Source organism: Ochotona curzoniae, unplaced genomic scaffold, assembly GCF_017591425.1.
Source record: "Ochotona curzoniae isolate NIBS_2020 unplaced genomic scaffold, NIBS_Ocur_1.0 contig_46, whole genome shotgun sequence".
NCBI classification, from domain to species: Eukaryota; Metazoa; Chordata; class Mammalia; order Lagomorpha; family Ochotonidae; genus Ochotona; species Ochotona curzoniae.
The window spans coordinates 8,398,772-8,425,755 of NW_024466340.1; the positions used below are offsets into that span (position 1 = coordinate 8,398,772).

Genomic DNA, 26,984 nt, shown 5'->3' on the forward strand with positions numbered 1-26,984 from the left:
CGTGGCTTGGGGACCCGGGCCGCAGGGGCAGTGGTGTCCTTTTGGCTGCATTCCTCTTGTTTCTCAGCCCTCCCTCAGCGGAGGTGAAGCCGCTGAGGGAGGGTCAGATACGGGGAGAATCACGGTGCTGGGCTTTCCAGGGTGTGGACAAAGCCTGTGGAAAATGAATAAAAGCACGCTAGAGGCAGCCCTGGGTGCATGTGGCCTGGCTCATGGGGGCGGCTTTCTGCCTGTTGTCTGTGGTCCTTGAGTCTGCAGCCGGGCCTCTGCAGAGTGGCTGCTGCGCTGGCTGGCCTGCTGCACAGGGGGAGTCTGCAGCCCGAGCCAGGCCTCAGTGAGTGCAGAGTGGCTGCTGCGCTGGCTGGCCTGCTGCACAGGGGGAGTCTGTAGCACTCTGCAGGTGCAGTGAGCGGCGGCCTGACTCGCACAGCAGCCACCTTCGCCCCTGTGCCTCCTGGTTCAAGGAAGCCTGCCATGTGCCCAGGTCGTGCATGGCCTGAGCCCGGGGCGTCCCTGTGAGAGCCTCACCCCGTGCGGAGCAGGGACAGGCTGCTGGAGGCCAGGGGTTCAGACTCCGCCGGGCCCAGGCTTGCGTAACTCCATGACGCTTCTGGTTTCTGCGGCCGCCTAGCTCCTGGAGTACCCTGCGTCAGGGCTGCCAACACTTCTGTTTTTCTGGTTCTCTCAGTTCCCCAGGGAGGGAGTGTGTGCCTCCAGCCTAGGCGGGAGTCAACAGATTTGTGACTTTGCCTCGGGCATGGGGAGCTGGCACCAAGTCTGCCCGCAAGGAACTCAGAGCAGGAAACAAGCGAAATAAGGGAACGTGGGGCCGAGTAATGGTGAGGAATCGGGCGCTCCGTCTCTGTGCCCGAAACAAAGCCACGCACACACACACACCCACACACGCATGCACACACACACATACCCTACACACACATGCGCACACACACGCATGCATGCGCACACACACATACCCTACACACTCACACACCCTACACACACACACCCTACACACACATACCCTACACACGCACACACCCTACACACACACGCATGCATGTACACACACACACTGCACACACACCCTGCACACACACACACACACACACACACACACTGCACTCACACCATACACACACACACACACACTGCACTCACACCATACACACACACACAGACACACCCTGCACACCCCCACCCACCCTGCACTCACACCGGCTGGACTCAGCTTGCAGAATGACATGGGCGGATTTGCCAGAGGATGTGAGAGCCTGAGCAGAGGAAGACAGATTTGCATGGGTCTGTATTTCTTTCCACAGGCTCGGTTATTTCGATCCTTTTCCTCCTTACTCACTTTCCTTCTTGGGGTTCTAAGAACCCTCAAGACATCTGCAGGAAGCCGAGCTCCCTGGCAGAAATGGGCTGGCAGGGGCGAGGCCAGCGGAGGGAGCTGGGCGGAAGGGTGAGCTTGCTGTTGCCTGGCTGCCACAGTCAGACTGCTGCTCGTAAACTCCCAGGGGAAGCTCCCTGGTCTGTAACCACAGCCAGGGGAGAGGGTGCGAGGCGTGGCTGGCTCCTGGAGACGCCTTCCCGGAAGGGCAGCAGCGACGGCCGCCAAGCCTGGGACCTAAGCCGCTCTGGGGCAAGGGTGAGGAAGGCCGTGAGTGGGTGCGCCAAAGGACCTTACAGCCCTCTGTGTGTGGACATAGTGATTTCAACAACCAGCAAAAGCAGAGGGAAGCTTCAGCAGGTGCGGTGTCCCCGTGCCCTGCCCCGTGTCCGGTGACGCAATGGCTGCAGGGAAGGGCCGGCACCACACCATGGCCAGTGGCCACACCTGCTGCCCTGCTAGACTATTGAATCCACGGGGACTCCCAGGGCTGGACGCAGGGCTGGCTGGGTCCTCTGGTCCCAGGGTCAGCACACAGCCAGGCCTGCCCCACCTGTGAGAGCCACCAGCTGTGGGGGCCACAGTCAGGGGTCTGGAGATGGACTTGTGAGCCATACTGGACAGAGCCACGTCCAGGGCCTCTGGCAGAAGGAGTCCAGGGACTAAGCTGCCCGGGACTGGTGGGGATGAGAGGAGGCCCTGTCTGCGGGACGTCCCATGGACGTGTCCCTGCTGCTCTATGTTCCGTCCAGCTCCTGCTGATGTGCCCGGAAAGCAGTGGAGGAGGGCCCAAGTGCTTGGGCCCCTATACCCACCTGGGAGACCAGATGAGGCTGCTGGCTCCTGGCTTTGCTCTGGCCCAGGCCTGGTCATTGCAGTCATTTGGGGGAGTGAATCAGCAGATAGAAGATCTCTCTGTCTCTCCCTCTCTCTGTAACTCTGCCTTTCAAAAAACATAAATGCACAAAACAGGGTGCAGAAACCAAAGTCAGTGGCTGTCAAACTCCCACTAGTCCCATAGCAGAGCTAAGGAAGTGGGTCACTCTACCTGCCAGTGCATCCTGGGGGCCGGGCCAGGCCTTGCCCTGCTGCAGCCAAGGGCCATGGGCACTGGACCAGGCCTTGCCCTGCTGCAGCCAAGGGCCATGGGCACTGGGCCAGGCCTTGCCCTGCTGCAGCCGAGGGCCATGGGCACTGGACCAGGCCTTGCCCTGCTGCAGCCAAGGGCCCTGGGGGCCGGGCCAGGCCTTGCCCTGCTGCAGCCAAGGGCCATGGGCACTGGACCAGGCCTTGCCCTGCTGCAGCCAAGGGCCATGGGCACTGGACCAGGCCTTGCCCTGCTGCAGCCAAGGGCCATGGGCACTGGACCAGGCCTTGCCCTGCTGCAGCCAAGGGCCATGGGCACTGGACCAGGCCTTGACCTACTGTAGCCAGGGCCAGGGGCACTGGACTAGGTCTTGCCCTGCTGCAGCCAAGGGCCCCGGGGGCCGGGCCAAGCCTTGCCCTGCTGCAGCCAAGGGCCATGGGCACTGGACCAGGCCTTGCCCTGGGCACTGTCCGGCGTCATGGCTGGGGGCTTGGTGGCCTGGATCCCTGGGAGCCGTGACAGTGATGGTGGACCACTGGTGCTGCTCTAACGCAGTCCTGGAGTCGGGCGTCAGTGCTGCTGGCCAGCAGGCTTGGGGTCCAGATGGGGACCGCGTGCTTACATCATAGCCCCGGCACCGACTGGGCATGGGTCTTTGCTGGAACTGAGACCGGAAGAAAGAACCCCGGCGTGTGCAGCGTGCCCCAAGTCACTTCCTCCCGCCCGTTCTCTGTTCTCCCTACCCTGTCTGTCCTCGGGGATGTGGTCATTGTTGCTGTGTGAGCGGGGGCGCCTTTGGCTCACTCACTTGGGTCCCTGCGTCGAGGTGAGAGACTCCAAACTTCTCCCAGTGTGCCCACTTTCCAGCGCCCTTGGAGGCAAGATGTGGTCACATGATCTGTAACAACCTCGCTAAGGGCTGTGTGAGTTTCCAAGGGTGGGCATTGAGCGGGCGAGACGTCGCCTGGGCACCTGCTGTCCACCTGGGCACCCAGGGCTCAAGTCCCAGCTCCATGTCTACACCAGCGTGTGGGAGCTCACGCCTGGATCTCCTGGCCAGCCGGTGTGGGAGGTCACGCCTGGATCTCCTGGCCAGCCGGTGTGGGAGCAGCGTGACGGAGCTCCCGGATCTCTGCCTGGCTTATGTGGGAGGCCATAGGCACACAGCACACTGTGCCCTAGGTCCCTGGCCCCCGGCTCCAGCCTGGCCCTCTTGGCTGCTGGGGCTGGAGAGTGAACCAAAGGACAAAAGGACTCCATCTCTCCGGTTTTGACTATCTTTCTTTCAAATAAATTACCAGCAAAAATTTTCAGAAAGAATAAATTTATTCCTATTTATAAAAATAAATGAGCCAGTGTCACAGTGCACCCAGTTGGGCAGTCCCTACAACAGTGGCTCCTGTTTGGATGCCAGTTCGAGTCCTGGCTGCTTCACTCTGATCCGGCTCCTTGTTCCTGAGCCTGGAGGCCAGCAGAGTGGTCCCCGTGCTTGGGGCTCCGACGCCTCAGCAAGGCCCATCTCTGGCTAGTGTGGCCATCTGGTAGATGAAAGATGTGCGAGTGTGTGTAACTCGACCAGTTTGGGGCCTGTTTGCCTTCTCAGTGCCTGGACTCTGAGCAGACGGGAGGGCCACTGCCGTGGTGTTGGTGAGGGGCTGGGTCCCAGGTGACTGTGGAGCCCCTGCTGCAGGTGTGGCCCTGCTGAGGGCCCCTCGTCCTCCACTTCCCACCTCCCTCCTCTCATCCCTGTCTGTCCCTGGGATGTGACTGCAGGCTGCAGCCCCTCTTAGGTTCTGGAAGACTCAGCAGGTGCAGGCCCCTGGTTTCTCTCCTGCAACTGCCACCAGGTCTCCTGTTAGTCCAGCTGGTCCTTGCCTGGCCCTTAGGGTCCCCCAGGTGCAGCCTTGGGGCCCCGCCCAGAGGGACAGCGTGGAACAGCCCTGCCTCTATGGGGACAGAGGCCCCGTGGCCCTGCGCGCGCCCCTCCCCACGGCCCCTCCCACTCCCTCAGTCCCCTCCCACTCCGGCCCCCTACATCCCCCTCCCCTGTCCCTCCTCCGTCCCCTCCTCTCCCCACATCCCCTCCACAGTCCTCTGCCACACCTCCATCCCCCTCCCCTGTCCCTCCTCCGTCCCCTCCTCTCCCCACATCCCCTCCACAGTCCTCTGCCGCACCTCCATCCCCCTCCCCTGTCCCTCCTCCGTCCCCTCCTCTCCCCTCCCCCAATCCCAGCGCCCCCTCTGCGCCGCAGCGGGCACGGGCACGGCCTCCGGGAGCAGCCAGCACGACCAGCCCAGCGCCGCCCCCGGCCCTGGTGGCGGTGGCCCGGTCGATGGCCCCGGTGGCGGCATGCGGCTCCTGTTCCTGGCTGTGCTGCGGCGGCACACAGGCAACGCCGTCACGGCCGAGCGCGTCCGGTAGGTGCGGGGCGCGCGCGGCAGAGCACACTGCCCAGCCTGGGTGCGGGGCGCGTCGGGGCCGCCGGTCACCGCGTGCGCAAACGGATGGAGGATGGATGCGGGCGGGGGCGCGGGGGGCACCCAGGCACGCTGGGCCCCGGGCCTCACTGCCCAGCTGGGCGCAGGTGGAGGCCGCGCGCGGCTGGCGCGGTGCCTCCGCCGGTCGGGCCCTGGCTGCGCCCGCGCTCTCCTGGTGCGGTGAGCGTGTAGGCGAGATACACGCAAAGGGGACCAAGCAAAGAGATGCCGCAGCGCCAGGGCTGTGCACACCATGGCCCAGGGAGGCTTCCTGCGCGGTGAGGCCCCGCAGCTCGGGGGGACCCAACCCCCTCAGCCGTCACCTCCAGGTCTAGCTTTGTCGGAGACTTGCCACCACAGCCTGCTCCCATCTCTGGCACCTGCAATCACCGGGTCTGGTTTAGGCGTTTGTCTGCGGACACTGGGAGGTCCCTGCTGCCGGCCACCATCTCCTGGAGGCGGAATGCTGCACCTGCGCCAGGACGGCCCGGGTCCTGTGTCCAGCATCTGGCTGCCCAGAAGCCCTTTCTGCCCGCAGCACGCCCTCCCCTCCCTGTCCACAGAGGTGGGTGCGCAGAGCGCTGCACTGCTGGGGACCCTGTTCAAGGCAGCAGACCGGAGCCTCCCCCAGGGGAGGAGCAGCCTGCTCTGAAGTTTGCTGGAGGATTTACAGGGAGGGCTGTCCTGGTTCTGCTTTTATTAACTTGTTAAGGATTTATTTTATTTATTTGAAAGGCAGTGAGAGGAGAGTGACTGCTCTTCCATTTGCCGGTTCACTGCTCGAATGGCCTGAACAGCAGGAGCCGACCACTTCTGGAACTAGGAACCTAGGGCTGCATCTGGGTCTCCCATGCAGGTGCAGGGCCCGAGTGTTTGGACCGCCCTCCGCTGCTTTCCAATGCACGTGTTTATGCCAGCAGCCTTCAGTCACCTGATCTTTGTGCTGGGATGGCTGAGGTTGGGTGACTGACATAAGAAGGAGGTTAACGCAGATGCAGTTCTGGGGGGTTGGAGGGCAGCAGGCCCTCTGGTTGGTTGTGATCTGGAGGGCAGCTGGCCGTCTGGTTGGCCATGGTCTGGGCAGCAGCTGGCCCTCTGGTTGGCTGTGGTCTGGAGGGTAGCCTCTGGTTGGCCATGGTCTGGAGGGCAGCATCTGGTTGGCTGTGGTCTGAAGGGCAGCTGGCCGTCTGGTTGGCCATGGTCTGGATGGCAGCTGGCTGTCTGGTTGGCTGTAATCTGGTTGGCGGGAGCGTCTGGTTGGCCATGGTCTGGAGGGCAGCTGGCCATCTGGTTGGCTATGTTCTGGAGGGCAGCTGGCCCTCTGGTTGGCCATGGCCTGGAGGGCAGCTGGCTGTGTGGTTGGCTGTGGTCTGGAGGGCAGCTGGCCCTCTGGTTGGCCAGATCTGGAGGGCAGCATCTGGTTGGCCATGGTCTGGAGGGCAGCTGGCCCTCTGGTTGGCTGTGGTCTGATTGGTGGGAGCGTCTGGTTGACTGTGACCTAGAGGGCAGCTGGCCGTCTGGTTGGTGTGCAGTGGCAAGGGTGAGGGTGTACACCTGTGTGTGTCCTGTGCGTGTCTTGTGTCTTGTGACCTCGGCGCCCTTCAGTAATACTGTGCTCATGTCCGTGCTCCCCTTCCCGGGCCCGCCTGTACAGGATCCCTCAGGCCGCACATCTGGCACCTCTCAGGGGTGCAGGTGTGCCCTCGGGGGGCTAGCATGGGATCTGGTGTCACGTGACCCAGCTCCAGGCTGTCCTGTTTGCACGTGCTGGAGGTTTTCTCAGGCTGCTGTGGGCAGGCAGGGTGGCCCCTGTGTGTGAAGTAGGTTTGGGTTGTAGACTCAGGTTACCAGCATTAAACTAAAGTGGGGCAGAGGGCAGACTCGTGTGGTGGGTTGGGCGAGAGGAATGGGAAGGCCATGAGGCATTCTTTGCAGTGATGATAATAAGTACCTTTGGAAATCTTTCCAAAGAATTCCCCCACTTGCGGTGGGCCAAGTGTTTGCAGCGTTAAGGGGCCACTTGGGATGCTGTTTCATAGCACCAGACTCGAGGGCCAGGTCCAATTCCCATCCAGGCCCCTGCTCACCCAGAGGACCAGGGGATGGCTCAGGACCCGGCCCCTCACCCAGAGGACCAGGGGATGGCTCAGGACCCGGCCCCTCACCCAGAGGACCAGGGGATGGCTCAGGACCCAGCCCCTCACCCAGAGGAGCAGGGGGTGGCTCAGGTCCCGGCCCTCACCCAGAGGACCAGGTGGTGGCTCAGGTCCCGGCCCCTCACCCAGAGGACCAGGTGGTGGCTCAGGACCCGGCCCCTCACCCAGAGGACCAGGTGGTGGCTCAGGTCCCGGCCCCTCACCCAGAGGACCAGGGGATGGCTCAGGACCCGGCCCCTCACCCAGAGGACCAGGGGATGGCTCAGGACCCGGCCCCTCACCCAGAGGACCAGGTGGTGGCTCAGGTCCCGGCCCCTCACCCAGAGGACCAGCGGATGGCTCAGGACCCAGCCCCTCACCCAGAGGACCAGGGGATGGCTCAGGACCCAGCCCCTCACCCAGAGGACCAGGGGATGGCTCAGGTATTTCTGTCCCTGCCACCTGGTGTAAGTCCTGGGCTCCTGGTGGTGGCCTGCCCAAGGGTTGGCCTTCATGACCATTTGGGGAGCAAACTCATGGATGGCAGATCTCTCTTCTTGGCCTCTGTCTTTCAAAGAGATTAAAATAACAAGAACTGAGGACTAACAACAGCCCCTGGGTACCGCCTGCAGGTGAGGCCCAGCTGGGATGGAAGTGGATCCGAGACTCTGAGAGGGTGGTGTTGCCTACCTGTGTCCGGAGCTGCTGGCTGCCGGGCTCAGCCCTCAGTCTGCCGGCCCTGGCCAGCCCTGGCACAGGATGCGGGGCTTGGATGGGTGGGTGTTGGTTGTTCTGTGGAGCTGGACACACTTGTGCTTCAGACTCCTGTGGTCTACCCATGCCCCTGATCTCCGTGTCTCTGCCGTCTGACGCAGGGACCACCTGGAGGCCGCAGGCCACATCTGCCTCCTGAAGGACGCCTTCGACTTCGACAGCCCATCTGACGTTGCGAGCCTCATCACGGCCGAGAACCTGCAGGCAGCTCTGGCTCTGCACCTGTACCGGGGTGGCCGCCTGCTGCAAGGTGATGCTCTCCCTGCTGCCGCCCCCACCATGCAGCCCCTGGAAGCCACTGTCCTTGGCTCCCCTTGCCCAGAGCTGCCGCCGTGGCTGAGCCCTGAGCTAAATGTGGGGTTCCCTCCGTGGCTGAGCCCTGGGCTAAATGTGGGGTACCTTCGGTGGCTGAGTCCTGGTTTAAACGTGGAATGCCTGCAATGGCTGAGCCTCGGGCTAATTGTGGGGTGCCCACCATGGCTTAGCTCTGGGCTAAATGTCAGGTGCCCACCATGGCTGAGCTCTGGGCTAATTGTGGGGTGCCCACCATGGCTGAGATCTGGGCTAAATGTGGATTGCTTGCCATGGCTGAGCCCTGAGTTAGATGTGGGGTGCCGCTCTGCCCCCACCTCCAGGATCCAGCCCAGCAGGTTCCTAGGGATGGTCAGCGTGGCTGTGACAGGTGGCCGGCTCACAGGCTCTGCTGACCACCACACGTGGCACCTCCAGGCAAACCGCAGTGCCATGGCCTGCAGGGACACCGTGCTGCCACTTGGAAAGCCAGGGCACCCCAGCCAGCCTCCCACCCCATCCTCTCTCTTGTGCAGGCTTGGGTTGTGGGCATTGCTGCTGACACTGCTCCTGTTGCAGGTCACCGAGTCCCGTTTGGCATCATCTTCGGTGGAACTGATCTGAACGAAGACGCCCAAGAGGAAGAGAAAAGCAGAGTCATGGGACGCGTCCTCCAGGAGGCCAGGTCGGTGGAGCCAGCGAGGCTGGGCAGCGGGCTGTAGGTGGAGGGCACTGCCCCCTGCGCACTGCCCACTGCCCACGGCCCAGCCTCGCTGGCTGCGCCGGCCTGGCATGGCAGATAGCCAAGTTCCCTCTGGGTGTGGCCTTCAGCGGTGAGCTGGAGGGGCATGGAGAGGAGGGCAGCTCTCCACCTGCTCTCTGTAACGTAAGGACGCCTGGAGCTGTAGAGGAGCGAGCCAAACCTCTGCTGCAGTGCAGGCAACCTGCGGGCCTGTTCGAGTCCCAGCAGCTCCCTGCTGACCGCCGGGGAAAGTGCGGAGGACGGGCCAAGGCCTTGGGCCCCTGCACCCACTTGAGAGACCCATAGGAGGCTCCTGGCTTTGGACCAGCCCAACCCTGTCTGTCGTGGCCATTTAGGGAGTGAGCTAGCAGATGGCATGGTTCCTCTCTATCTCTGTAACTCTGTGTTTCAAGTAAAAATAAAAAAAATATTTCTCTGAAAAAAGAAATGACAGTGGCACGTCATGGAAAAGGAGGAAATTAGCCTGAAAGAATTCAGCGTTTGTGTAAATCCCGAGCAGGGGACTTTTCCGATGACGGCTCAGGGGGAACTCAGCGGGGCTTCCTGGTGGATCCACAGGAAGGTCCCAGGCATCCTTGCCGCGAGCCCCTCCCCAGCCGCGCTCCTGTGCTGTCTGGGCCCACGGCCATGCTCGCAGGCGCCCCTGGAAGCGGGCTCTGTCACCAGCGCTGGGGGCTCGTGCCCAGCTGTCACCTGGAGGCGCAGAGCCCCAGCCCCGGCTGTGCTGCTCTCAACCCTTGCCAGGCCCCAGAGGGCCAGGGGGCCAGCGGGCGGTCCTCGAGCCTCCGCCTGGCTCTTGCGGAGACCTGGCTGCCTGTGCACGCATGCAGTCGGCGGACGGCAGCCTGTGAGTGCACAGGGGCTTTGCCGTCAGCGGCCGTCTAAGAACATTCCGGAGTTGCCCTGACAGGCTTTCTTGCTGCTGTTTGCTGCAAGATGCATGAGCTTTAGAGTCCCACAGCTCGTTACGCACCGGACAGTAAAGGCCTTCTAAGTATTATAGATACTTTACAATTGTCAGTATTTAATATTGATAATTAAACATTCAATATTACAATTATCAATATTAAAATTAAAGATTACTATTTTTTGAAAGATTGATTTGTTTTTATTTGAAGGGCAGATTTATAGAGAGAAGGAGATACAGAGAGAAAGATCTTCCATCTGCTGGTTCGCTCTCCAAGTGGCCGCAACGGCTGAAGTTGAGCTGACCCAAAGCCAGGGGCCAGGAGCCTCTTCCAGGTCTCCCACACGGGTGCAGGGTCCCAAGGCTTTGGGCTGTCCTCCACTGCTTTCCCGGGCCACAGGCAGGGAGCTGGATGGGAAGTGAGATCCCTGGGACATGAACTAGCGCCCATATGGGATCCTGGCGCATTCAAAGCGAGGACTTTAGCTGCTAGGCTATCTTGCTGTATCCATTATTATTATTATTATTATTTTAATTTGAGAGGCAGAGAGAGAGAAACAGAGAAAAGTCATTCCCCAGCTAGCAGAGAGCCGAGTCTCCCAGCTAGCAGAGAGCCAAGTCTCCCAGCTGGGTCTCCGTGGGCGCAGGAAGCCAAGTGTCGGAGTCTTCACCGTCTGCTGTCCTCGGGGGTCTACCTCAGCAGGAAACTGGGTCCCAGAGAAGGCATGACTGCACTGGGGGCCCTCTACCGTGGGACGTCCCCGCTGCGTGGATCTGCTGGCCGTCCTGCGTGGATCCGCCGGCCGTCCTGCGTGGGTCTGCCATCCTGCGTGGATCCGCCGGCCTGTCCCCGGGACTCTAGCAACTCCTTCCTCTGCCCTTTGTCCCTGAGTGGGCTCAGCCAGCTGAGAGCAGTGCTCTTCAAAAATTAGTCAATTGACTCTGCTGCGAACGCTGGGAAATCCGCTGGCGCCGTCTGCCGGGGCCTCTCCTTGGGTTTGGGCCTCAGATTTTATACTAAAATTAACTCCGGTTTTAGTCTCATTTTTTCCCAGAGGGAAGCAGCCTCGTGAGGTGGGCCTGCTGTGGAGCATCGGTAGGCTGCAGCTGCAGGGAACACCTCTGGCCATTGGGTGGGGGCGGGCCCTGGGCAGGCAATCTCCAGGCCAACTGGGGCCCAGCAGAGGAGGCCAACTGGATGTCCAGGCCTGGCCGTCTTCCTGCAGTGACTGTGTCTGTCCTGACGTCTCGACTCCCCAGGACTTGGTGCTTGTGTTCTAGCCCTTCGGGGGGCAGGTGCAGAGCCCCTGTCACGCACACCCAGCAAACAGTCTCCATCACTTGAGCCGGGCATGAGGTCCCTGCAGGTACATGGTCCAGTGCCTGGTCAGGTGCCACCGCGCCTCCCTCACCATCCTTATGGCCCCTGCGTGGAGTCCCTACTCTCTGCTCAGTGAGATCACAGACGCGTGGTGCGGAGGCAGGAGGGACGAGGGAGAGCCCAGCCTGGCCATCGGTCCTGGGGTTCCAGCCTAGAGCCCCTTGCTTGGGCTTCCTGTGGCCGCAGGCTTGGCCGGGCCTCCTTTGGTGTCTCTGCTATGCCTGCTGCATCTAGTAGCTGTAATTCCGCAAGGGGACAAGTTGCCACACAGTGACTGAGTTCCTGGGGGTTAGGCCTGTTTGCAGGCCCGGTGCAGGCCCGGTGCAGGCCCAGCAGGGTGCAGGCCCAGCAGGGTGCAGGCCAGGTGCAGGCCCAGCAGGGTGCAGGCCCGGGGGCTGGAGTCCGTTTGCTTGGGTTCTTGCACACACAGCCTGTCTGGGTGTGAGTAGAGTTAAACACAAAGGCCCACGAGCCCGAGCAGCAGCCTCGTTGCTGCGTCAGTCCGCGTCCTGCCCGGCTCTGCCGGCCTCACCGTTTTCCTTGTTCATTTGCTAGATTCGCTGTGGCGTTCTCCGAGTCCATGAAGGAGATGGCACAGAGGCGGTGGGTACGTGCTTCCCGCGTGGCTGTCTGCGCGGTGCCAGTGTCGTGGTGTGGTCGGGCAGCTCACGACGGGCACAGGGGCGGTGCTGCTGCAGCCGAGAGAGCTGTGATTGCTCTGTGTCTGCAGGAACTTGGAAACGTGTGACGTCAGGGAAGGTGTCGCCCAGGAGTCAAGGCGTGCTCGTGTGCTCCGTGCTCATGTCACACGGAGTGATGCTGCCGGGCTCCGCCGTGGCCACGGCTGCTGCTCCAGCCCCTGCAGTGCCAGCCTCCCGAGGACAGTGGCCGTTCCTGGAGGCTGCTGAGGAGTCAAGGATGGCTGAGGGGGCCTGCTTAGGAGCCGGGGCAGGTGGGAGGGGCTCGGCTGGACAGGCCTGCCCTGAGCCTAACCTGTCCCACTGCTGCTTGTCCAGCACTGCCTCCTCATTGAGCAGTACAGATCTCGCCAGCACATCTTGCAGGCTGTGCCCGTGCTTTATCTAATTTTCCTTTGCCAAATTCGGCAGACTGCTGCCCGAGGGAGGTGCAGGGCGGTCACGTGTGGGGCTCAGACCACGAGACCCACATACGTGCCGAGCTCTGCTGGGGCGGCTGTGTGTCTCCTTAACCCTCCTGTCCGCTGGAGGTCCCTTCATTTCTCAATGTGACTCGGGGAATTGTTGCCTCAGCATCAGGCGGCACACACCGGGCACGCTGGCTTCCAGTGTCTGGGCTGGAACTGAAACGTGTTTGTGCCTCGGTTCCGGCATAAGCTGGAGAAGCAGCTTCCATTTCTCTCCAGGAATCACCAGCAAGGGTGCCCTGGTGTGCCTTGCTGCCAGTAGCCAGGGCCACTGTCCCTTCCCCTCGCGGGACGTGAGCCCCTCCTGCTGTTCCCCGGGAACGAATCCCCCCCAGGGCCGCCTCTTTCTTCCTGGTTTCCCGGCATGCTGGGTCCCCCTGTTACCTCCTCCATTTCCCAGGAGTAGAGAGAATTCTCACTCTGGATGCGTGTGCACACTGTGCAGAACCTCCTGGCTCGCGTGTGGGGGCAGGCAGCGCCCTGCATCGTGTCTCACGCGGCGACCGGGGCTCCGGTCTCTGCTTCTTGCCGTGGCCGGGCTGTTCTTGCGTCAGCGCTGAGGCAGCTCTTGGCTCTTGCAGATCGAGTCTGTGAGCGGCTGTGTGCATGGGGTCGAGGGCCGCTCTCCGGGGGGCGCAGCGAACTTGTCATTTCTAAAAAGCTGTCGTAATGGACTGGCGTGTTGACTTTCTTTTCTCCTCTCTTCTTTCAAAAGCCGCATGCCAAGGGTAAGATCTTCGTCCAGAGCCAAGGTAAGAATCCTGAAGCGTAACTGCAGAGGTGTTTTAAGAGGAGAAGCCCTGTCTAGAGATTGCAATCAAATATTTACAGATGAGATAATGTGGCCTCTGAGGTGTGCGTGACGGTGGGACGGATGCGTCTCATGACTGCCCAGCAGACGTGGGTAGGAGGCCCAGAGGATGTGGGCCGCTGAGCGTGGTGAGCTGACTGGAGCCCACTGGGGGCGTGAGGCCTGGGCTCCCCGCTCTGCCCGTCACTGTGCTACCCCGGGCTGGCCTTGGGCGCCCCTGCCGAGGGCCTCCGAGCTGACGTACAGCAGGCAGGCGCGTGTTCCATGCTCCAGGCGCGGCTTAGGACCAGTGCTTCCCTGGAAGTGACCAGCAAGGGGTCTGTGGTCCACCTAGGCCCTGTGGCTGAGTGGTGTGGTACACTCGGCCGTGATCTTTTTTGAACAGAAACAATTTACAAAGAGGCTGGGGCATGGTCCGGGAGTGTTGAGACGCGCAGGGCCTGGAGTTCCCTCAGCTCGGCTGGGGCCAGCTCTGCCACCACACTCGGCCACAGTACATGGACCACCCTCGCGCTGTGCCAGCTTGCACGGCCTTGGGGCTCTCTGAGCCTCGGTTTCCAGTTTGGTCAGTGGCAGGACCACCTGACAGGTCCTGGGGTGGATGGGAGAGCATCGTTCTGGAGTCTGTGCCCGGGGCGAGTGCTGGCAAGGTGCTGGGCCAGCAGCTGCTGTGCGTGCTGCTCCGTGGGGGCCTCAGTCACACAGGTGCATTTTAGAGGTGGTTCATGACCAGCTGTTCCTCTTTGAAGCTTGCAAGGTTTCCTCTTACCAAGAATTTCCGAGGCTGAGTCCTGCTGTTCCCTTTTCTTGGAACATTTAAGCTTCGCTGAAGCAGTATGGGGAAGGAAAGGCGCCCAGATGGCAGGCAGCCCCGCCTGGCCCAGGAGAGGGGGTCAGCACGGCCTCGGTGTCCTGAGAGCTGGCACGGCGGGGGTGGGGTGCTGCAGGGACCGTGGCTTCTGGATGCATCTTTCAGGAACTTGGGTGTCTGCGTGGGCAAGAGACTCGGGCCAGCAGTGGACCAGGGAGGGGACAGACCGGTCTCTGAGCCCCGTGCTGCTGGGGGTGGGGGTCACGCGTGGGACTTGGTGAGGCCTGGGGCACCCTGGTGGCCATCACCATTTCACGATGGCGGGGGGACATTTCTGAGCCTGAGCCGAGTTTCTCTCCATCTCCCCCCTCCGGTCCAGGCATCACAACAACACCCAACATCACCTTTAGCTGGAGCAGCTTTCTTCAACGTGCAGGTGAGCCGTGGGCACGTGCCAGGCCTGCAGGCACTCGTGGCCAGGGGCCAGGGGTCAGAGGGACTCGCTGCTTATGGCAAAAGCAGGAGGAGGCAGGACTCGAAGGCTGCCAGGCGGGGTTGAGGCAGCGCACCTCTGCGGCCGCAGCTTCCTTGGGCTCTGACAACAGCCAGGCTGCAGCCACAGGCCCCGTCAGACGCCGCGTTCTGTACCTCCTGTCCAGTCTCAGCGTCATTCCTGCGTGTCCTTTAACTGGAGGGACAAAGAGAGAGGGTGGACAGAAAGGTAAAAAGAGAAAACCCATCGGCTGGCTCACTCCCCGAAGGCTGACGCAGGCTGAAAACCAGGGCTGGGAGCTCCCCCGGGTCTCCCACATAGTGGCAGGGACCCAGCTACTGAGGCCCCACCGCTGCCTCACGGGCAGGCAGCTGGAGCGGGAGCTGGGCAAGGCCCTGTGGCACGGGATGGCAGCCTCACAGCTGGCAGGAAGTCTCTCCCAATGGTTTCCTTCATACAAACAACACTTTGGGAGTGCAGCCTCCAGGTTGCCTGGAGTGGAAGAGGCATTTTCCTTTTTATTCTTTGGAAGCGTTAGCATGTTAGCTCTTTCATTTAAAGTCATCCCCATTGGCCTTACACTGATCTTGGGGTGTCAGTTTTTCTTTGTGAGTGTGTGGTATACCATTTATCGAAAACAAGCGAGCAGAAATTGACCTGCCCAGCCTGTGTGTGGGACAGCTCCGCTTCCTCTGACGGACCAGCCACGGCGAGCGTACCAGCGCATCTGTGTGCAGCTGTTGGCCCAGCTGTGTGGGCTTCCCTGGAGGCGGGCCTGGCTGTGTGTGGGGTTACATGCTTGCTCACACCGCACCCCGCCCCTCTCCCCTCTCCTGCCTGTGGGAGCAAAGTCTGTTGGCTGTGCAATTTAAGAGAAGCTGTGTTGTGCCATGTGTGTAAATCCTGGGGCGTGGCTACGCGCAGAGGTGTGCTACACGAGGACACAGCCCGCACGCCCAAGCAGGTGTCCGTTATGCGGCTTGTCCATGGAGAGGGTTGTTCTCTCCGCTAGGTCACGGGGTGCCAGGGCAGCCAAGAGATCGGAAGCACTCCTTGGAAAACGCTTCCCTCCGGCTCCCCTGCCTGCCTGCCTCCGCGTGTGTGTGAGCACTGGGAGGTGTGAGAGCAGGCGTGTGGACGTGGGCAGGGCGTGTGTGTGTGTGTGAGCACTGGGAGGTGTGAGAGCAGGCGTGTGGACGTGGGCGGGTCCCCGTGTGTGTGAGCACTGGGAGGTGTGAGAGCAGGCGTGTGGACGTGGGCAGGGCGTGTGTGTGTGTGTGAGCACTGGGAGGTGTGAGAGCAGGCGTGTGGACGTGGGCAGGGCCCGCGTGTGTGTGTGAGCACTGGGAGGTGTGAGAGCAGGCGTGTGGACGTGGGCAGGGCCCGCGTGTGTGTGCGAGCACTGGGAGGTGTGAGAGCAGGCGTGTGGACGCGGGCAGGGCGTGTGTGTGAGCTCTGGGAGGTGTGAGAGCAGGCGTGTGGACGTGGGCGGCCCTGCGTGTGTGTGTGAGCACTGGGAGGTGTGAGAGCAGGCGTGTGGACGTGGGCAGGACCCTCGTGTGTGTGTGAGCACTGGGAGGTGTGAGAGCAGGCGTGTGGATGTGGGCAGGGCCCGTGTGTGTGAGCACTGGGAGGTGTGAGAGCAGGCGTGTGGACGTGGGCGGGTCCCCGTGTGTGTGTGTGTGTGAGCACTGGGAGGTGTGAGAGCAGGCGTGTGGACGTGGGCGGCCCTGCGTGTGTGAGCACTGGGAGGTGTGAGAGCAGGCGTGTGGACGTGGGCGGGGCGTGTGTGTGTGAGCACTGGGAGGTGTGAGAGCAGGCGTGTGGACGTGGGCAGACCCCGCTGCACACGGTGCTGAATCATAGCCTCGGAGCAGGTGTGGGGGTGCTGGGCCCTGGGGAAGGACTGCCCTGTCTTCCCTTGGCTGCTGGTTCCCTCTGTCACTTCCTCTGTAACCCTAAGTGTGAAGGCCGGAGAGCCAGGGACTGGGCAAGGACCTTGGGGAGCAGGTGCCCCACTGAAGGCCTGGGAATTGAGGGTGCTAGGGTGGGACACAGCCAGCTGGCGGGTAGTGGATTAGCCTGCAGCCCCCACGGGATGCATCCTAGAGGGCAGAGGTCGATCATGGTCGATCATGGCCCGCCTTGCCGTGGGCCCCAGGTCTCTGATCCCATGCAGCAGCGCTGGACGCTGCTTAGTCTGACTTGAGCAGATCAGCGAGAACAGGGATGAGTGAAGGGATCACACGGGGAGGTGGCATTCTGGCACTGCCCCATGGTGTTGGGCGGTGCCAGCACAACCCCACTTAGCTGCTGGCCGCTGAGGCCTGTGCACTGCCGGTTCCACTCCAGCGGTTTGAGACACCAGCGGTTACTCATGGTCCTTCCCAGTCTTGAACCCCGGATCGTTGAAGCTGAAACGGGCCTCTTCTCTTGTTCTCCCGTTTCTCTTGCACAGGTATTTGATTCTGTCCAAACCCACGCCGTGCTTCTAGATGGAGACCGGTCTGCTCTCCCCGGGGCAGCTCGCCTACTGTGCGCGTGGGCAGTCAGGGCCAAGGACGGCTGTCTTCCTGTGCAGCCAGCTCAGCCAGGATTCCCCGAGCTGCCCTTGCCTTGCCCAAGCTCTGGAGTTGTCATGAGCAGCATGAAGGGAGCTGCTGGGGTACAGCGCGGGAGCAGGGGTGCCTGGGTGTGGGTGGGGCAGCGCGTCTGAGCAGTGGAGCCTCCCACAGGGTGCCGAGCCTGCAGGTGCTATGGGGTGCTCGATGGGACACCCACTCACACTGTCTGGCCAGGGCGCTGGGGAAGGGGCCATGGCCTTAGAGAGCGGTGGGCTCCGTCGCAGACTCGGACAGCAGTGTTGGTCTGAGTTAGGGGTGGCGATGTGGCATAGTGGGCGAAGTCACAACCTGGATGCAGCATCCCACACGGGCGCCCGTTCGAGACCCGTCTGCTCCACTTCCCCTCAGCTCCCTGCTTACGGCCTGGAAAAGCAGTGGAGGATGGCCGAAGGCCTTGGGACCCTGCACCCGTGTGGAGGACCTGGGGAAGCCCTTGGCTCCTAGCTTTGGACAGGCTCGCTCCGACCAGTGTGGCCATGTGGGGAGTGAACCAATAGATGGGAGATCTTCTCTCCTTCACTCTGTAAATATGCTTTGGCAATAAAAAACTAAATCTTCAAGAAAAAAATTATAAGTTTGAGTTAAAACTGGGAAACAAATTCATTAAAAGCCGCAAGTGGGAGTCTGTTGCACCTGCACGCCTCCATGGCAGGTCAGGAGCTGGGACAGCCGCCTCTGGGGACGCCTGCACGCCTCCATGGCAGGTCAGGAGCTGGGCCAGCCGCCTCAGAGGGCACCCACGAGGCCACAGCCCCTGCCCAGCAGGTTGGAACCCCCACTCACGACCCGGGACCCTGTGTTGCAGCCATTGACCAGAGCGCCGACTGCGTGCATGTATTCCTGCTCATCTGTGGCTTGCGGCGTGTCAAAGACCCGTTGTTCCTGGTGGACGCCTTTTCAGGTGGGCCCGCATCCCCTGCCCTGTTCCTGGCACCCCCAAGGCTGGCGGGGTGGGTGCAGCCCGTTCTGCAGGGCTCCAAGAGTTTTGTGTGAGGGTGCTTGCACGTGCCAGGTGGTGTGTTGACACTTTGTTCCTGTGTTTGAATTAACCTCCGCACTCTAGAATGTTCTGGAGTCCGTTTGGAGTTCCAGGGGCAGGTTGGTCTTGGTTGTGGAGAAAGTGAGGAATCTAGGCCCGGGCAGCTGTGTAGGAAGCCCGTGCCCCGTGCCCGCCCCACACATGAGCTCTCAGGCCCGCCTGTGCCATGCCCCCGAAGTTGGCACGGGCCCTGAAGGAATGCCGAGCACTGGTTTTGTCGTGGAATAACTCCGATCTAATTGCTGTGAATTTAACACGTGGCTCTCGTTGGTTTCTTCCCAGATTGGCACCGAGACGAGGGGGACGCGTACCTGATAATTGTGGGCCCGGAAGTAAGTGTGTGTCATAGACGAGTGTGGACAAGCATGGGTCTCACGTCCATCTCCTCCGCGTGTGCCTGCGCGTGCCCCAACCCTGTCTGCTCCAAGCCTTTGGCTGTGCCCTGGGCAAAGCTGGAACACAGCGGAGAATGGACCAAGGACAAAGGTCCTTTTGACGACCCTCGCTTTACGGTCCTGCCATCGGGGTTGTTTGCTAAGAAGGACTAAGCGCCTGTGGAGCTGCAGGACAGTCAGAGGAAGCCACTGCGTGGCTGGCAGGGAGGGCGCGGCTGGCAGGGAGGGCGCTGCTGGCAGGGAGGGCGCGGCTGGCAGGGAGGGCACGGCTGGCAGGGAGGGCGCTGCTGGGCTGTGCACGAGGCACACCTCCCCGGAACGCTCTCGGCTTGCTTCACGAGCGTCCCTGGAGCCTGCTCCCAGGGAGCGGCGGCACCGACCTGTGCGGGGAAGGCTCTGGGCCCGCAGACGCACATGTTGGTGGTTTTGCCTTCATGAGGCCTGGCTGCTGGCTGGGAGGATGGCCCTGAAGCAGCAAGGGCAGGCCGGCGCACGCCACCAGCCCAGAGCCGTCCCCATGGCCATCATCACCTTCTTTTGAAGGCCGGCGGTAGCAGACACTTGTACCAATCACTGGCAGGTGGGCATTCTCTGCCTGCTTAGGCTCATGGCAGACCTCAGCAAGGCAGTTAAAGAAGCCAGGTCCATCCCAGCCCCACACGCAGCTTCCGTCACGGCTGCCAGCTGCCAGATGCTGGTGGGTAACCATGGTGCCCGTAGCCCCCAGCGGGATCCCAGGCTGCTTGGCTTCATGCACAGCATGGGCTCTGGGAGCAGCCTCCTGGACACACATTACACTGACCTCCACGCCTCCGTGTGCCCCCGTGTAAGAGCTCCGGTAATGCAACCTGCCTCATGGGCTGCTGGCACGAGGTGGGCTCCAGAGGGGCGTCCAGAGGGGCGTCGAGTGAGTGCTAAGTGTTGATGTCACCTCTCTGGCTTGAGCCAGCTTTGCCCTCCTCCGCAGGAGGGTCGGAAGTGGCTCTGGCTTCCATGCAATGTCCATCTCTGAGCGTCCGTCTCCTGCAGTCAGGCCTCCTGTGCACCTGCATGTGCAGGGGCGCTGTGTGAGCACGTGTGTGTGTGCGGGGCGCTGTGCTGGGGTGCCTTGTGAGTGTGCGGGGCGTTGTGTGAGGGGTGCCCCGTGAGGGTGCTGAGAACTGTGCTGGGGCACCTCGTGAGCATGCGGGGTGCTGTGTGAAGGGTGCCCCGTGGGTGTGCAGGGCGCTGTGTGAAGGGTGCCCCGTGTGTGTGCCGGAGCGCTGTGTGAGCACGTGTGTGGGGGGGGGGCGGTGCTGTGCTGGGGTGCCTTGTAAGTGTGTGGGGCGTTGTGTGAGGGGCACCCCGTGAGCGTGTGGGGCGCTGTGTGAGGGGTGCCCCGTCAGCGTGCGGGGCGCTGTGTGAGGGGTGCCCGTGGGTGTGCGGGGTGCTGTGTGAAGGGTGCCCCGTGGGCGTGCTGAGAACTGTACGCCTGTGGGGCAGTAGGCAGTAGTCCCTGGATCTGCGATGATTTCCCTGATGCCTGCAAGTTGAAACAATTTGTTTTTACTGGACAATAAATCAGCTTGGAAGCAGGAAATGAGAGCTTTGTGCTCCCATGCGTCTGCGTGCCACAGCGGTGGAACCCACGCTTTCGTTACGCAGAGCTGCCTGCTTACTGGCTCTGCTGCGTCTTGTTCCACCTGCAGCTCTAAGAGATGTGGAAATGAATTGGCGTGGAAGTCAGCTCCGAAAGCTGCAGCCCGTCGGCCGCAGCACACCTTAGGGAGGGGTCAGGGACCCCACCCGTCTTACAAAGCCTGCTGTGTCTTCCTTGGTGAAGTGTCTTTCCTTAACGAGTCGTGATGAAGCCTCAGACTCAGACCCTAGGGTGAAGGATTCAGACTCAGACCCCAGGGTGGGGGTGCTGCCTAGGAAGGTCCACCGCTGTGAACTCACACAACGTCCGCCACTTTCCGGGTCCCCACGTGTGCACAGGGGATGACGCCAGGAGGGGGTGACGCCAGGAGGGGGCGACGCCAGGAGGGGGCGACGCCAGGAGGGGGCGACGCCAGGAGGTTGACGCCAGGAGGACCCGTGTTGGAAGTGAGTTAAGAGCTTGAGAAGGACCTGGTGGAACATTGGCAACCAATGAACTTTCTAGAAACAACCTCAAACATCCTTACATATCCAGCTTTGATGACGGCAGAAACCAAGATGGATAATGTTGGCCTTGCCAATGCCTTGAAGGTCAGGGCGCCCACTCGGGGCCGCACACCCACACCTGCAACGTGTGCCTTCCAGAGGGAGCTGTCCCCGGAGACGCGCCCTCATCCCATGGAGCCTGGCTCTGTGTGTGCTGTCCCCGGAGACGCGCCCTCATCCCACTGAGCCTGGCTCTGTGTGTGCTGTCCCCGGAGACGCGCCCTCATCCCACGGAGCCTGGCTCTGTGTGTGCTGTCCCCGGAGACGCGCCCTCATCCCACGGAGCCTGGCTCTGTGTCCACTGTCCCCGGAGACAGGATCTTATCTGTGCCTTTGCTCAGCTTGTCTTTGTCTCTTTCCAGGTGGACCCTGTCTTCACCCAGGAAGTGAAAGCCATTGTGGACAGGTAGGGTGCTAGAAGAACAGGCCTTTGCAGAAGTGGGCACGTGGTGGGCGACATCTGTCACTGCCCTCTGCCTCCTGGGACGCCCTCCAGCTGGGCTGTGTCACCCACCCACAGCACAGGAAACAGGCACACTAAGCCAGGGGTGGTGGCCCTTCTCATTGCCTGTAAGAGGCCAGTGCAAGCCTGGGTAGGTGCAGGTGGGCACAGACCCCCCAGCTGTGACCTGTCAGTCCTGCCTGCTGGGAACGCAGGGCTCGCCCGCCATCATCTATCATTCACACACAGCCTGTTGCCACTGCAGTCTTTAAAAGTCCCTGGAACCAGGTTGGGTTCTTGGGGCACTGGGTCTGGTGGTATTTCAAAGCTGCCCTCTGTGCTGTGTGGGTGCAGGAGGAGACCAGAGGGGTTCCTGGCACCCTTCCGCTTGACCAGACGGTGGTGCGGCTGGACCGACCCTAGTTCTTATCAGTCAGTCAGTCACTGCTTGGTCACCGCCCTGCTAGGCCACCACCCCAGCCCCCTCTGTTCCTTGCCCCATGTCCTGCAGGGCCCCCGGTGTGCGGCTCATGCCAGAGCTGCCCCAGGAAGACCTGCACGCCGTGGTCAAGAACTGCCGCGCAGTGGTGAACAGCTCCGTGTCGGAGGGCATGTCGGCCGCCATCCTGGAGGTAACCCCGCCTCAGGCTCTGAAGTGGGGGTCGGGGGAGGGTGCCGCAGCGCCAACGGGATTGATTCTAGAGGCAGGCGGGAGTGCATTCGTCAACAGCGATTCGGGGACCCAAGGCGTTGAATACTGGGGTGTCCCCGGGTCACCTTGGGATGGGCCGCCTTGCCCGTGGATATGTGCAAAAGTCCTGCTTGCTAAAATGCATTTTCTGCTGATATAGTAACAAAATCGGCCTTTGGCGAGGGGCATGCATGGCCGGTGGGCGTGGCCTTGTCATGTGTGAGCCATCTCCATTAGGAACGTGTTGCTGGCACTGACTTGAACTTCATGCACATGGTGTGGGGGCTGCAGAGAAACACATAATCCTTTCAAACCTATTCCTTTGCTTTGGAAGTCAGTTACTGAGAAGGAGAACCTGCAGGGTCACTCCCCAGATGGCTCCAATGGCTAGTGCTGGGTCACAGGGAAGCCAGGAGCCGGGAGCTTCTTCCGAGTCTCTCCTGTATGTGCAGGGATGCAAGCCTTGGGCCGTGAGGTGATGCTCTCCCAGGTGTGGGCAGGAAGCTGGACCGGAAGTGGGGTGTCCGGGATTCAAACCAGCGTCCATACGGGTGGTCCTACCTGCTAACACACAGCACTATCCCTGGGAGTGTGAATGACCTTGCAATGTGCCACACTGTCCTCTGCTTGTCCCTGGTGGACTCCCAGGTGGCACACGATACAAATGTGTGTGCCATCTCAGGGCCACGTCCAGAGGAAGCACATCTCCAGGTGACACACGGAGACTGCCAGGCCTGATACGCCCATCACGCTGTCAGGACGCCTGTCAGCAGGATGACCACACTCCATGCACCTGCTCTGAGAGGCGCGGCCGTGCCCTGCCTGAGCCTGTCTGTGTGTCCAGCTGTGGCTTACTCTGCCTCCGTGCACCTGCTCCGAGAGGCACACCCATGCCCTGCCTGAGCCTGTCTGTGTGTCCAGCTGTGGCTCACTCTGCCTCCGTGCACCTGCTCTGAGAGGCGCAGCCGTGCCCTGCCTGAGCCTGTGTGTGAGTCCAGTTGGGGTTGGCCCCCCACAGGTAGAAGGACTCAGGAGGAGGACCTGAGACATGCAGGGGCTAAGCCACCACCCAGCGTGCCAACATCATATACCAGAGTGCCAGGCATAGGATGCCTCCACTTCTGATGCAGCTCCCGTTGTTGTCCCCCCTCCCCCCAGTGCTGATGGCTGTCACGTTCAGGTCCCCTCCACCCACCTGGGTGACCCAGATGGAGTCCCAGGTTCCTGGCTGTGTCCTGGCCCAGCCCCAGCTCTGGGGACTCTGGAGAGTGAACAGACAAATGAAAGATACGTCTGTCCTCTTTGTCGCTCTGCTTCTCAAATGCATAAAATTGAATAAACATTAAAAGCATCATGAAAAATATGTCTGTAGTACAAATCACATTAGCAGTTTGCTGGTATTCTGCACCTGGGTTGTGGGGGTGTCCCATCTGTGGGAGCTGTAGGGGTGTCCTGGGCTATGGGGGTGTCCTGGGCTGTGGGGGTGTCCTGAGCTGTGGGGGTGTCCCATCTGTGGGAGCTGTAGGGGTGTCCTGAGCTGTGGGGGTGTCCTGGGCTGTGGGAGCATCCTGAGCTGAAGGAGCATCCCGGGCTGTGGGAGCGTCCCGGGCTGTGGGAGCATCCTGAGCTGAAGGAGCATCCCGGGCTGTGTCCATCTCACGCAGAAGCAGGATTGGCCCAGGTGGGACACTCCCCAGGCGGGCCAAAGCAACCCCTTGGAGGAGCTGGCTGCAGCCTAGGCCTCTAGGGGTTGGGCTCCCCCAGGGGGAGTCAGGGAAAGGCCACCCTGCCAGGCAGGGGAGATGGTTCCCGCAGGAAGTGCTCCCGGCTGTCTTCCCGCAGCTCTGAGTCTCAGGAGTGCTCTGTGCCCGCAGCAGGGGGAGCCGGCACTGCCTCTGACCAGGCCTCACTCGGTGATCCCCCTGCTGTCCCCTCAGGCCATGGATTTGGAAGTCCCGGTGTTGGCCAGGAACATCCCTGGGAACGCGGCCCTGGTGAAGCACGGGGTGACAGGCCTGCTGTTTTCAGATCCTGAGGTAAGGCTGCACCATGCCCCCCTGTTCCTCTGCTCTGAGGGGCGGGCTCTGTGAGTGAAATTACATGGGCAGGAAGCAGGCCCTGCTGTGTGTGTGTGTGTGTGTGTGTGTGTGTGTGTGTGTGTGTGTGTGTGTAGCTGACAGGAAGGCCCTGCTGCGTGTGTGTGTGTGTGTGTGTGTGTGTGTGTGTGTGTGTGCGTGCAGCTGACAGGAAGGCCCTGCTGCGTGTGTGTGTGTGTGTGTGTGTGTGTGTGTGTGTGTGTGTGCAGCTGACAGGAAGGCCCTGCTGCGTGTGTGTGTGCATCTTTAGTTGACACAGGAATCTCACACGTGTGTTACTACTGGGCGCTGGGTGCCCCTTATTCAGGTAGAGGTGGCATGTGTGTGCCCACAAAGGCGTATGTGCCACCTTGTGGTCTCACCTCGGCTGCGGCCAGTCAAGCTCTTGACTTCTCATAGCACGTGAGATGGAGCCCCGTGCTGCCCTCCCAGACATGTTAGCAGGGAGCAGGTTGGGAAGTGGAGCGGCCGGGCTTGGGCTGGCCTGCGGATAGAGTGTGGCGTGCCGGCTTAGCCACTGCCCCAGCCCACTTGACAGATGAAAAGGCGACAGGCCGAATGCGTTCTGGTGATCCACCTCGTGGAACCCAACCCGTGCAAGTCTGTGTCATCTCTAGCTGTAAATACACAGGACACTGGACGAACGCCGAACTGCTCACACAACACCCAAGAGCCCACGGTGATTCATCTTTCATGGAGACCGAGTTTTTCTGGGCACAGCTGGCCATCAGGACCGTCCCATCCTGCATCCGTGGGGACGGACAATGGGACATTGCCAACGTTCACCTGTGCTAGTCACGTCCAGTGACCCTGCGTGTGATGGTTTGCACGACAGCCCAGCTGGCCAAGCCTGGGGCGCTCACTCGGGCTGTGACACGCGAGGAGGCCCCTGGCTCCTCGACTTCAGCGAGCGGACTTGACCTGCGGAGTCTCGTGTGCAGGTCCGCCTTCACGGCTCATGACGTCCATTCATCCCTGTGGTTCTGACGAGGTTTGGTTTGAATTTGATTCTCTCAAACACCAATGACTGAAGTGTGGTCCGGGACGGCTGCCGGGGAGGGCAGTCAAGCTCTGTCCGCCGTTCCAGAGAGCAGGTCCCAGGTCCTCCCCCGGCCAGGCCTGGCACAGGGCAGGTCCTCCCCACGGCCAGGCCTGGCACAACAGGGCAGGTCCTCCCCCGGCCAGGCCTGGCACAACAGGGCAGGTCCTCCCCCGGCCAGGCCTGGCACAACAGGGCAGGTCCTCCCCCGGCCAGGCCTGGCACAACAGGGCAGGTCCTCCCCCAGCCAGGCCTGGCACAACAGGGCAGGTCCTCCCCGGCCAGGCCTGGCACAGGGGCCTTTTGCAGTGGCCCCCTGCCCTCAGCAGGTGGCGCTCTTGTGCCGTGGGCCCTAGGCTTCTCGGCTCCCCCTCTCCGGTTTGGGGAGCAGAGGCTGCGCTTGTGTGGGCACCATATTCAGCTCCGATGATCTTTCTCCCCACTAGCTGTGCCCGTCTTCCGGGCAGAAGGACTTCCAGGGACATCCTGTCCTGGGTCCTGGCCGGGCATGGCGGGGCCCAGGGAGGCAGAAGGCAAGCCTGTGGTTACCCCAAGAGCCTCGGCTTGGTGAGGCTGCAGCAGGCCTGAGCCACCAGGTGGGGCTCCGGGCGCTGCCATGTGGAGGAATGCCTCCGGAGCTCCTGGCACGCGGGCCCAGGCTCTGTAGGTCTGGCTTGTCCGAGGACTTGAGCAAGGAGCCCACGCAGAAGCAGGGCCTGATGCGAAGCCACAGATGCTGGAGGGACTGCCAGCAGGAGCACCCATCATCTGCAGCCAGGGAGCGTCCAGGCTAGGTGGACGGAGGGGTGCCAGAGGGCAAAACGAAGACACGCAGGGGACTCAGGCCCAGAACTGGGGCCTAGAGCTTCCCACGGCATCCAATGCCACCAGCAAAGAGAAGGCATTGTCTGTGCCCAACGGGGGCGACACCACCAACGTGGCAGCGAGCAGTGGGGGCAGATGGCATGGTGCAGCGTGTGGAAGCCAGTCTGTCTCGGGGAGCAGGTGGCGACCAGGGGGAAAGCGTGAATTCCTCATCATCACGAAGGAATGAGGCAGCAGCTTGGCGGGTCGGGAAGCAGCCATGAGGCTCTGCAGGAACGGTCACGCCAGTGTGTGTGTGTGTGTGAGATGTACTGGGCACTAACTTGTGTGTGAGTGACCCATTGTGTGTGCACGTCTTGTTATGTGCACACGAATGCGTGTAGGTCCCTGTGCCTGTGTGTGAGCTCACGTATGTACAAGTGTGACATCTTGCTCCCATTGCTTGCATCAACTCCCAACCCTCCAAAAAATGTGTCTCCAGGCTCTGGGCGCGGTCAGGGGACCAGCCCAGGAGCTCACGCAGCCCCCATCCCCGGTGCAGGAGTTCGTTCAGCTGGCCCAGAGACTGCTCAGTGACCCCGCCCTGGAGAAGGAGCTCGTGGCCAACGGCAAGGAGTACGTGAGGCTGTGCCACTCGTGGAAGGCGGAAAGGGACGTGTACCGACACCTCGTCGGCAAGCTGGAGGGGAACAGCGAGGAGTGAGGGGACAGCCTTGCCCCCCGCCACCGGCCGCCCGGCCCCGGGCCGTCCTCGCCTCGCGGTCCTTGGGGTGCAGGTTCACACCAGCTCATGTGGGAGGAGCACAGTGGTTAGCCCCAGGGGCTCGGGGAGGAACAGGGGACCGCCTTGGGACTGTGGCGTGGGCACTGGGCTCCTCAAGCAATCCCATGCAGACCCCTAGCTCGCATTCTGAGGCGGGAGACGCCCATCACTGCCAGATCAAAAAGCAAAACTGACCTTGGGCACGGCAGCTGAGTGGAGCTGTTTGCGTTTGTCACTGACTTTGAGGCCCGGATCCCCAGGATGGCGACTCTGGGTCCCACGTGGGTCCTTCCCTGCAGGTGATCACCCAGTGGCTTTGAGGGGGACTCATCTCTGGGTGCCAAAGCTGCCCCCAGGTTGGCCTGGTGGTTCTGGCAACAGCAGCTGGGCCCCTCAGCAC

The 26,984-nt window shown here is 61.7% G+C and overlaps 1 protein-coding gene across 2 annotated transcripts; it reads left to right on the forward strand.

Moving 5' to 3' along the window:
• The first annotated feature begins 4,827 nt into the window (after window positions 1–4,827).
• On the forward strand, window positions 4,828–26,524 carry GLT1D1 (glycosyltransferase 1 domain containing 1). Of its 2 annotated transcripts, XM_040986898.1 has the most exons (12): window positions 4,828–4,895; window positions 7,966–8,114; window positions 8,735–8,840; window positions 11,762–11,813; window positions 13,087–13,123; window positions 14,373–14,429; window positions 17,916–18,011; window positions 18,432–18,481; window positions 21,091–21,134; window positions 21,682–21,802; window positions 23,799–23,897; window positions 26,363–26,524. In XM_040986898.1, the coding sequence occupies exons 1-12, from the start codon at window positions 4,828–4,830 to the stop codon at window positions 26,522–26,524; spliced, it is 1,041 nt and encodes a 346-aa protein (XP_040842832.1). The 2 variants fall into 2 exon arrangements, with proteins under 2 accessions (XP_040842832.1, XP_040842833.1); XM_040986899.1 differs by lacking the exons at window positions 13,087–13,123; window positions 14,373–14,429; window positions 17,916–18,011; window positions 18,432–18,481.
• The last annotated feature ends 460 nt before the right edge of the window (window positions 26,525–26,984 follow it).

Bases quoted from the DNA above. Each gene is read 5' to 3' on its own strand.
- GLT1D1 (XM_040986898.1), top strand. From the start codon at position 4,828: ATGCGGCTCCTGTTCCTGGCTGTGCTGCGGCGGCACACAGGCAACGCC. The intron at 21,135-21,681 runs GTAGGGTGCTAG...CATGTCCTGCAG, and splicing joins GTGAAAGCCATTGTGGACAG to GGCCCCCGGTGTGCGGCTCA. The intron at 23,898-26,362 runs GTAAGGCTGCAC...TCCCCGGTGCAG, and splicing joins TGCTGTTTTCAGATCCTGAG to GAGTTCGTTCAGCTGGCCCA.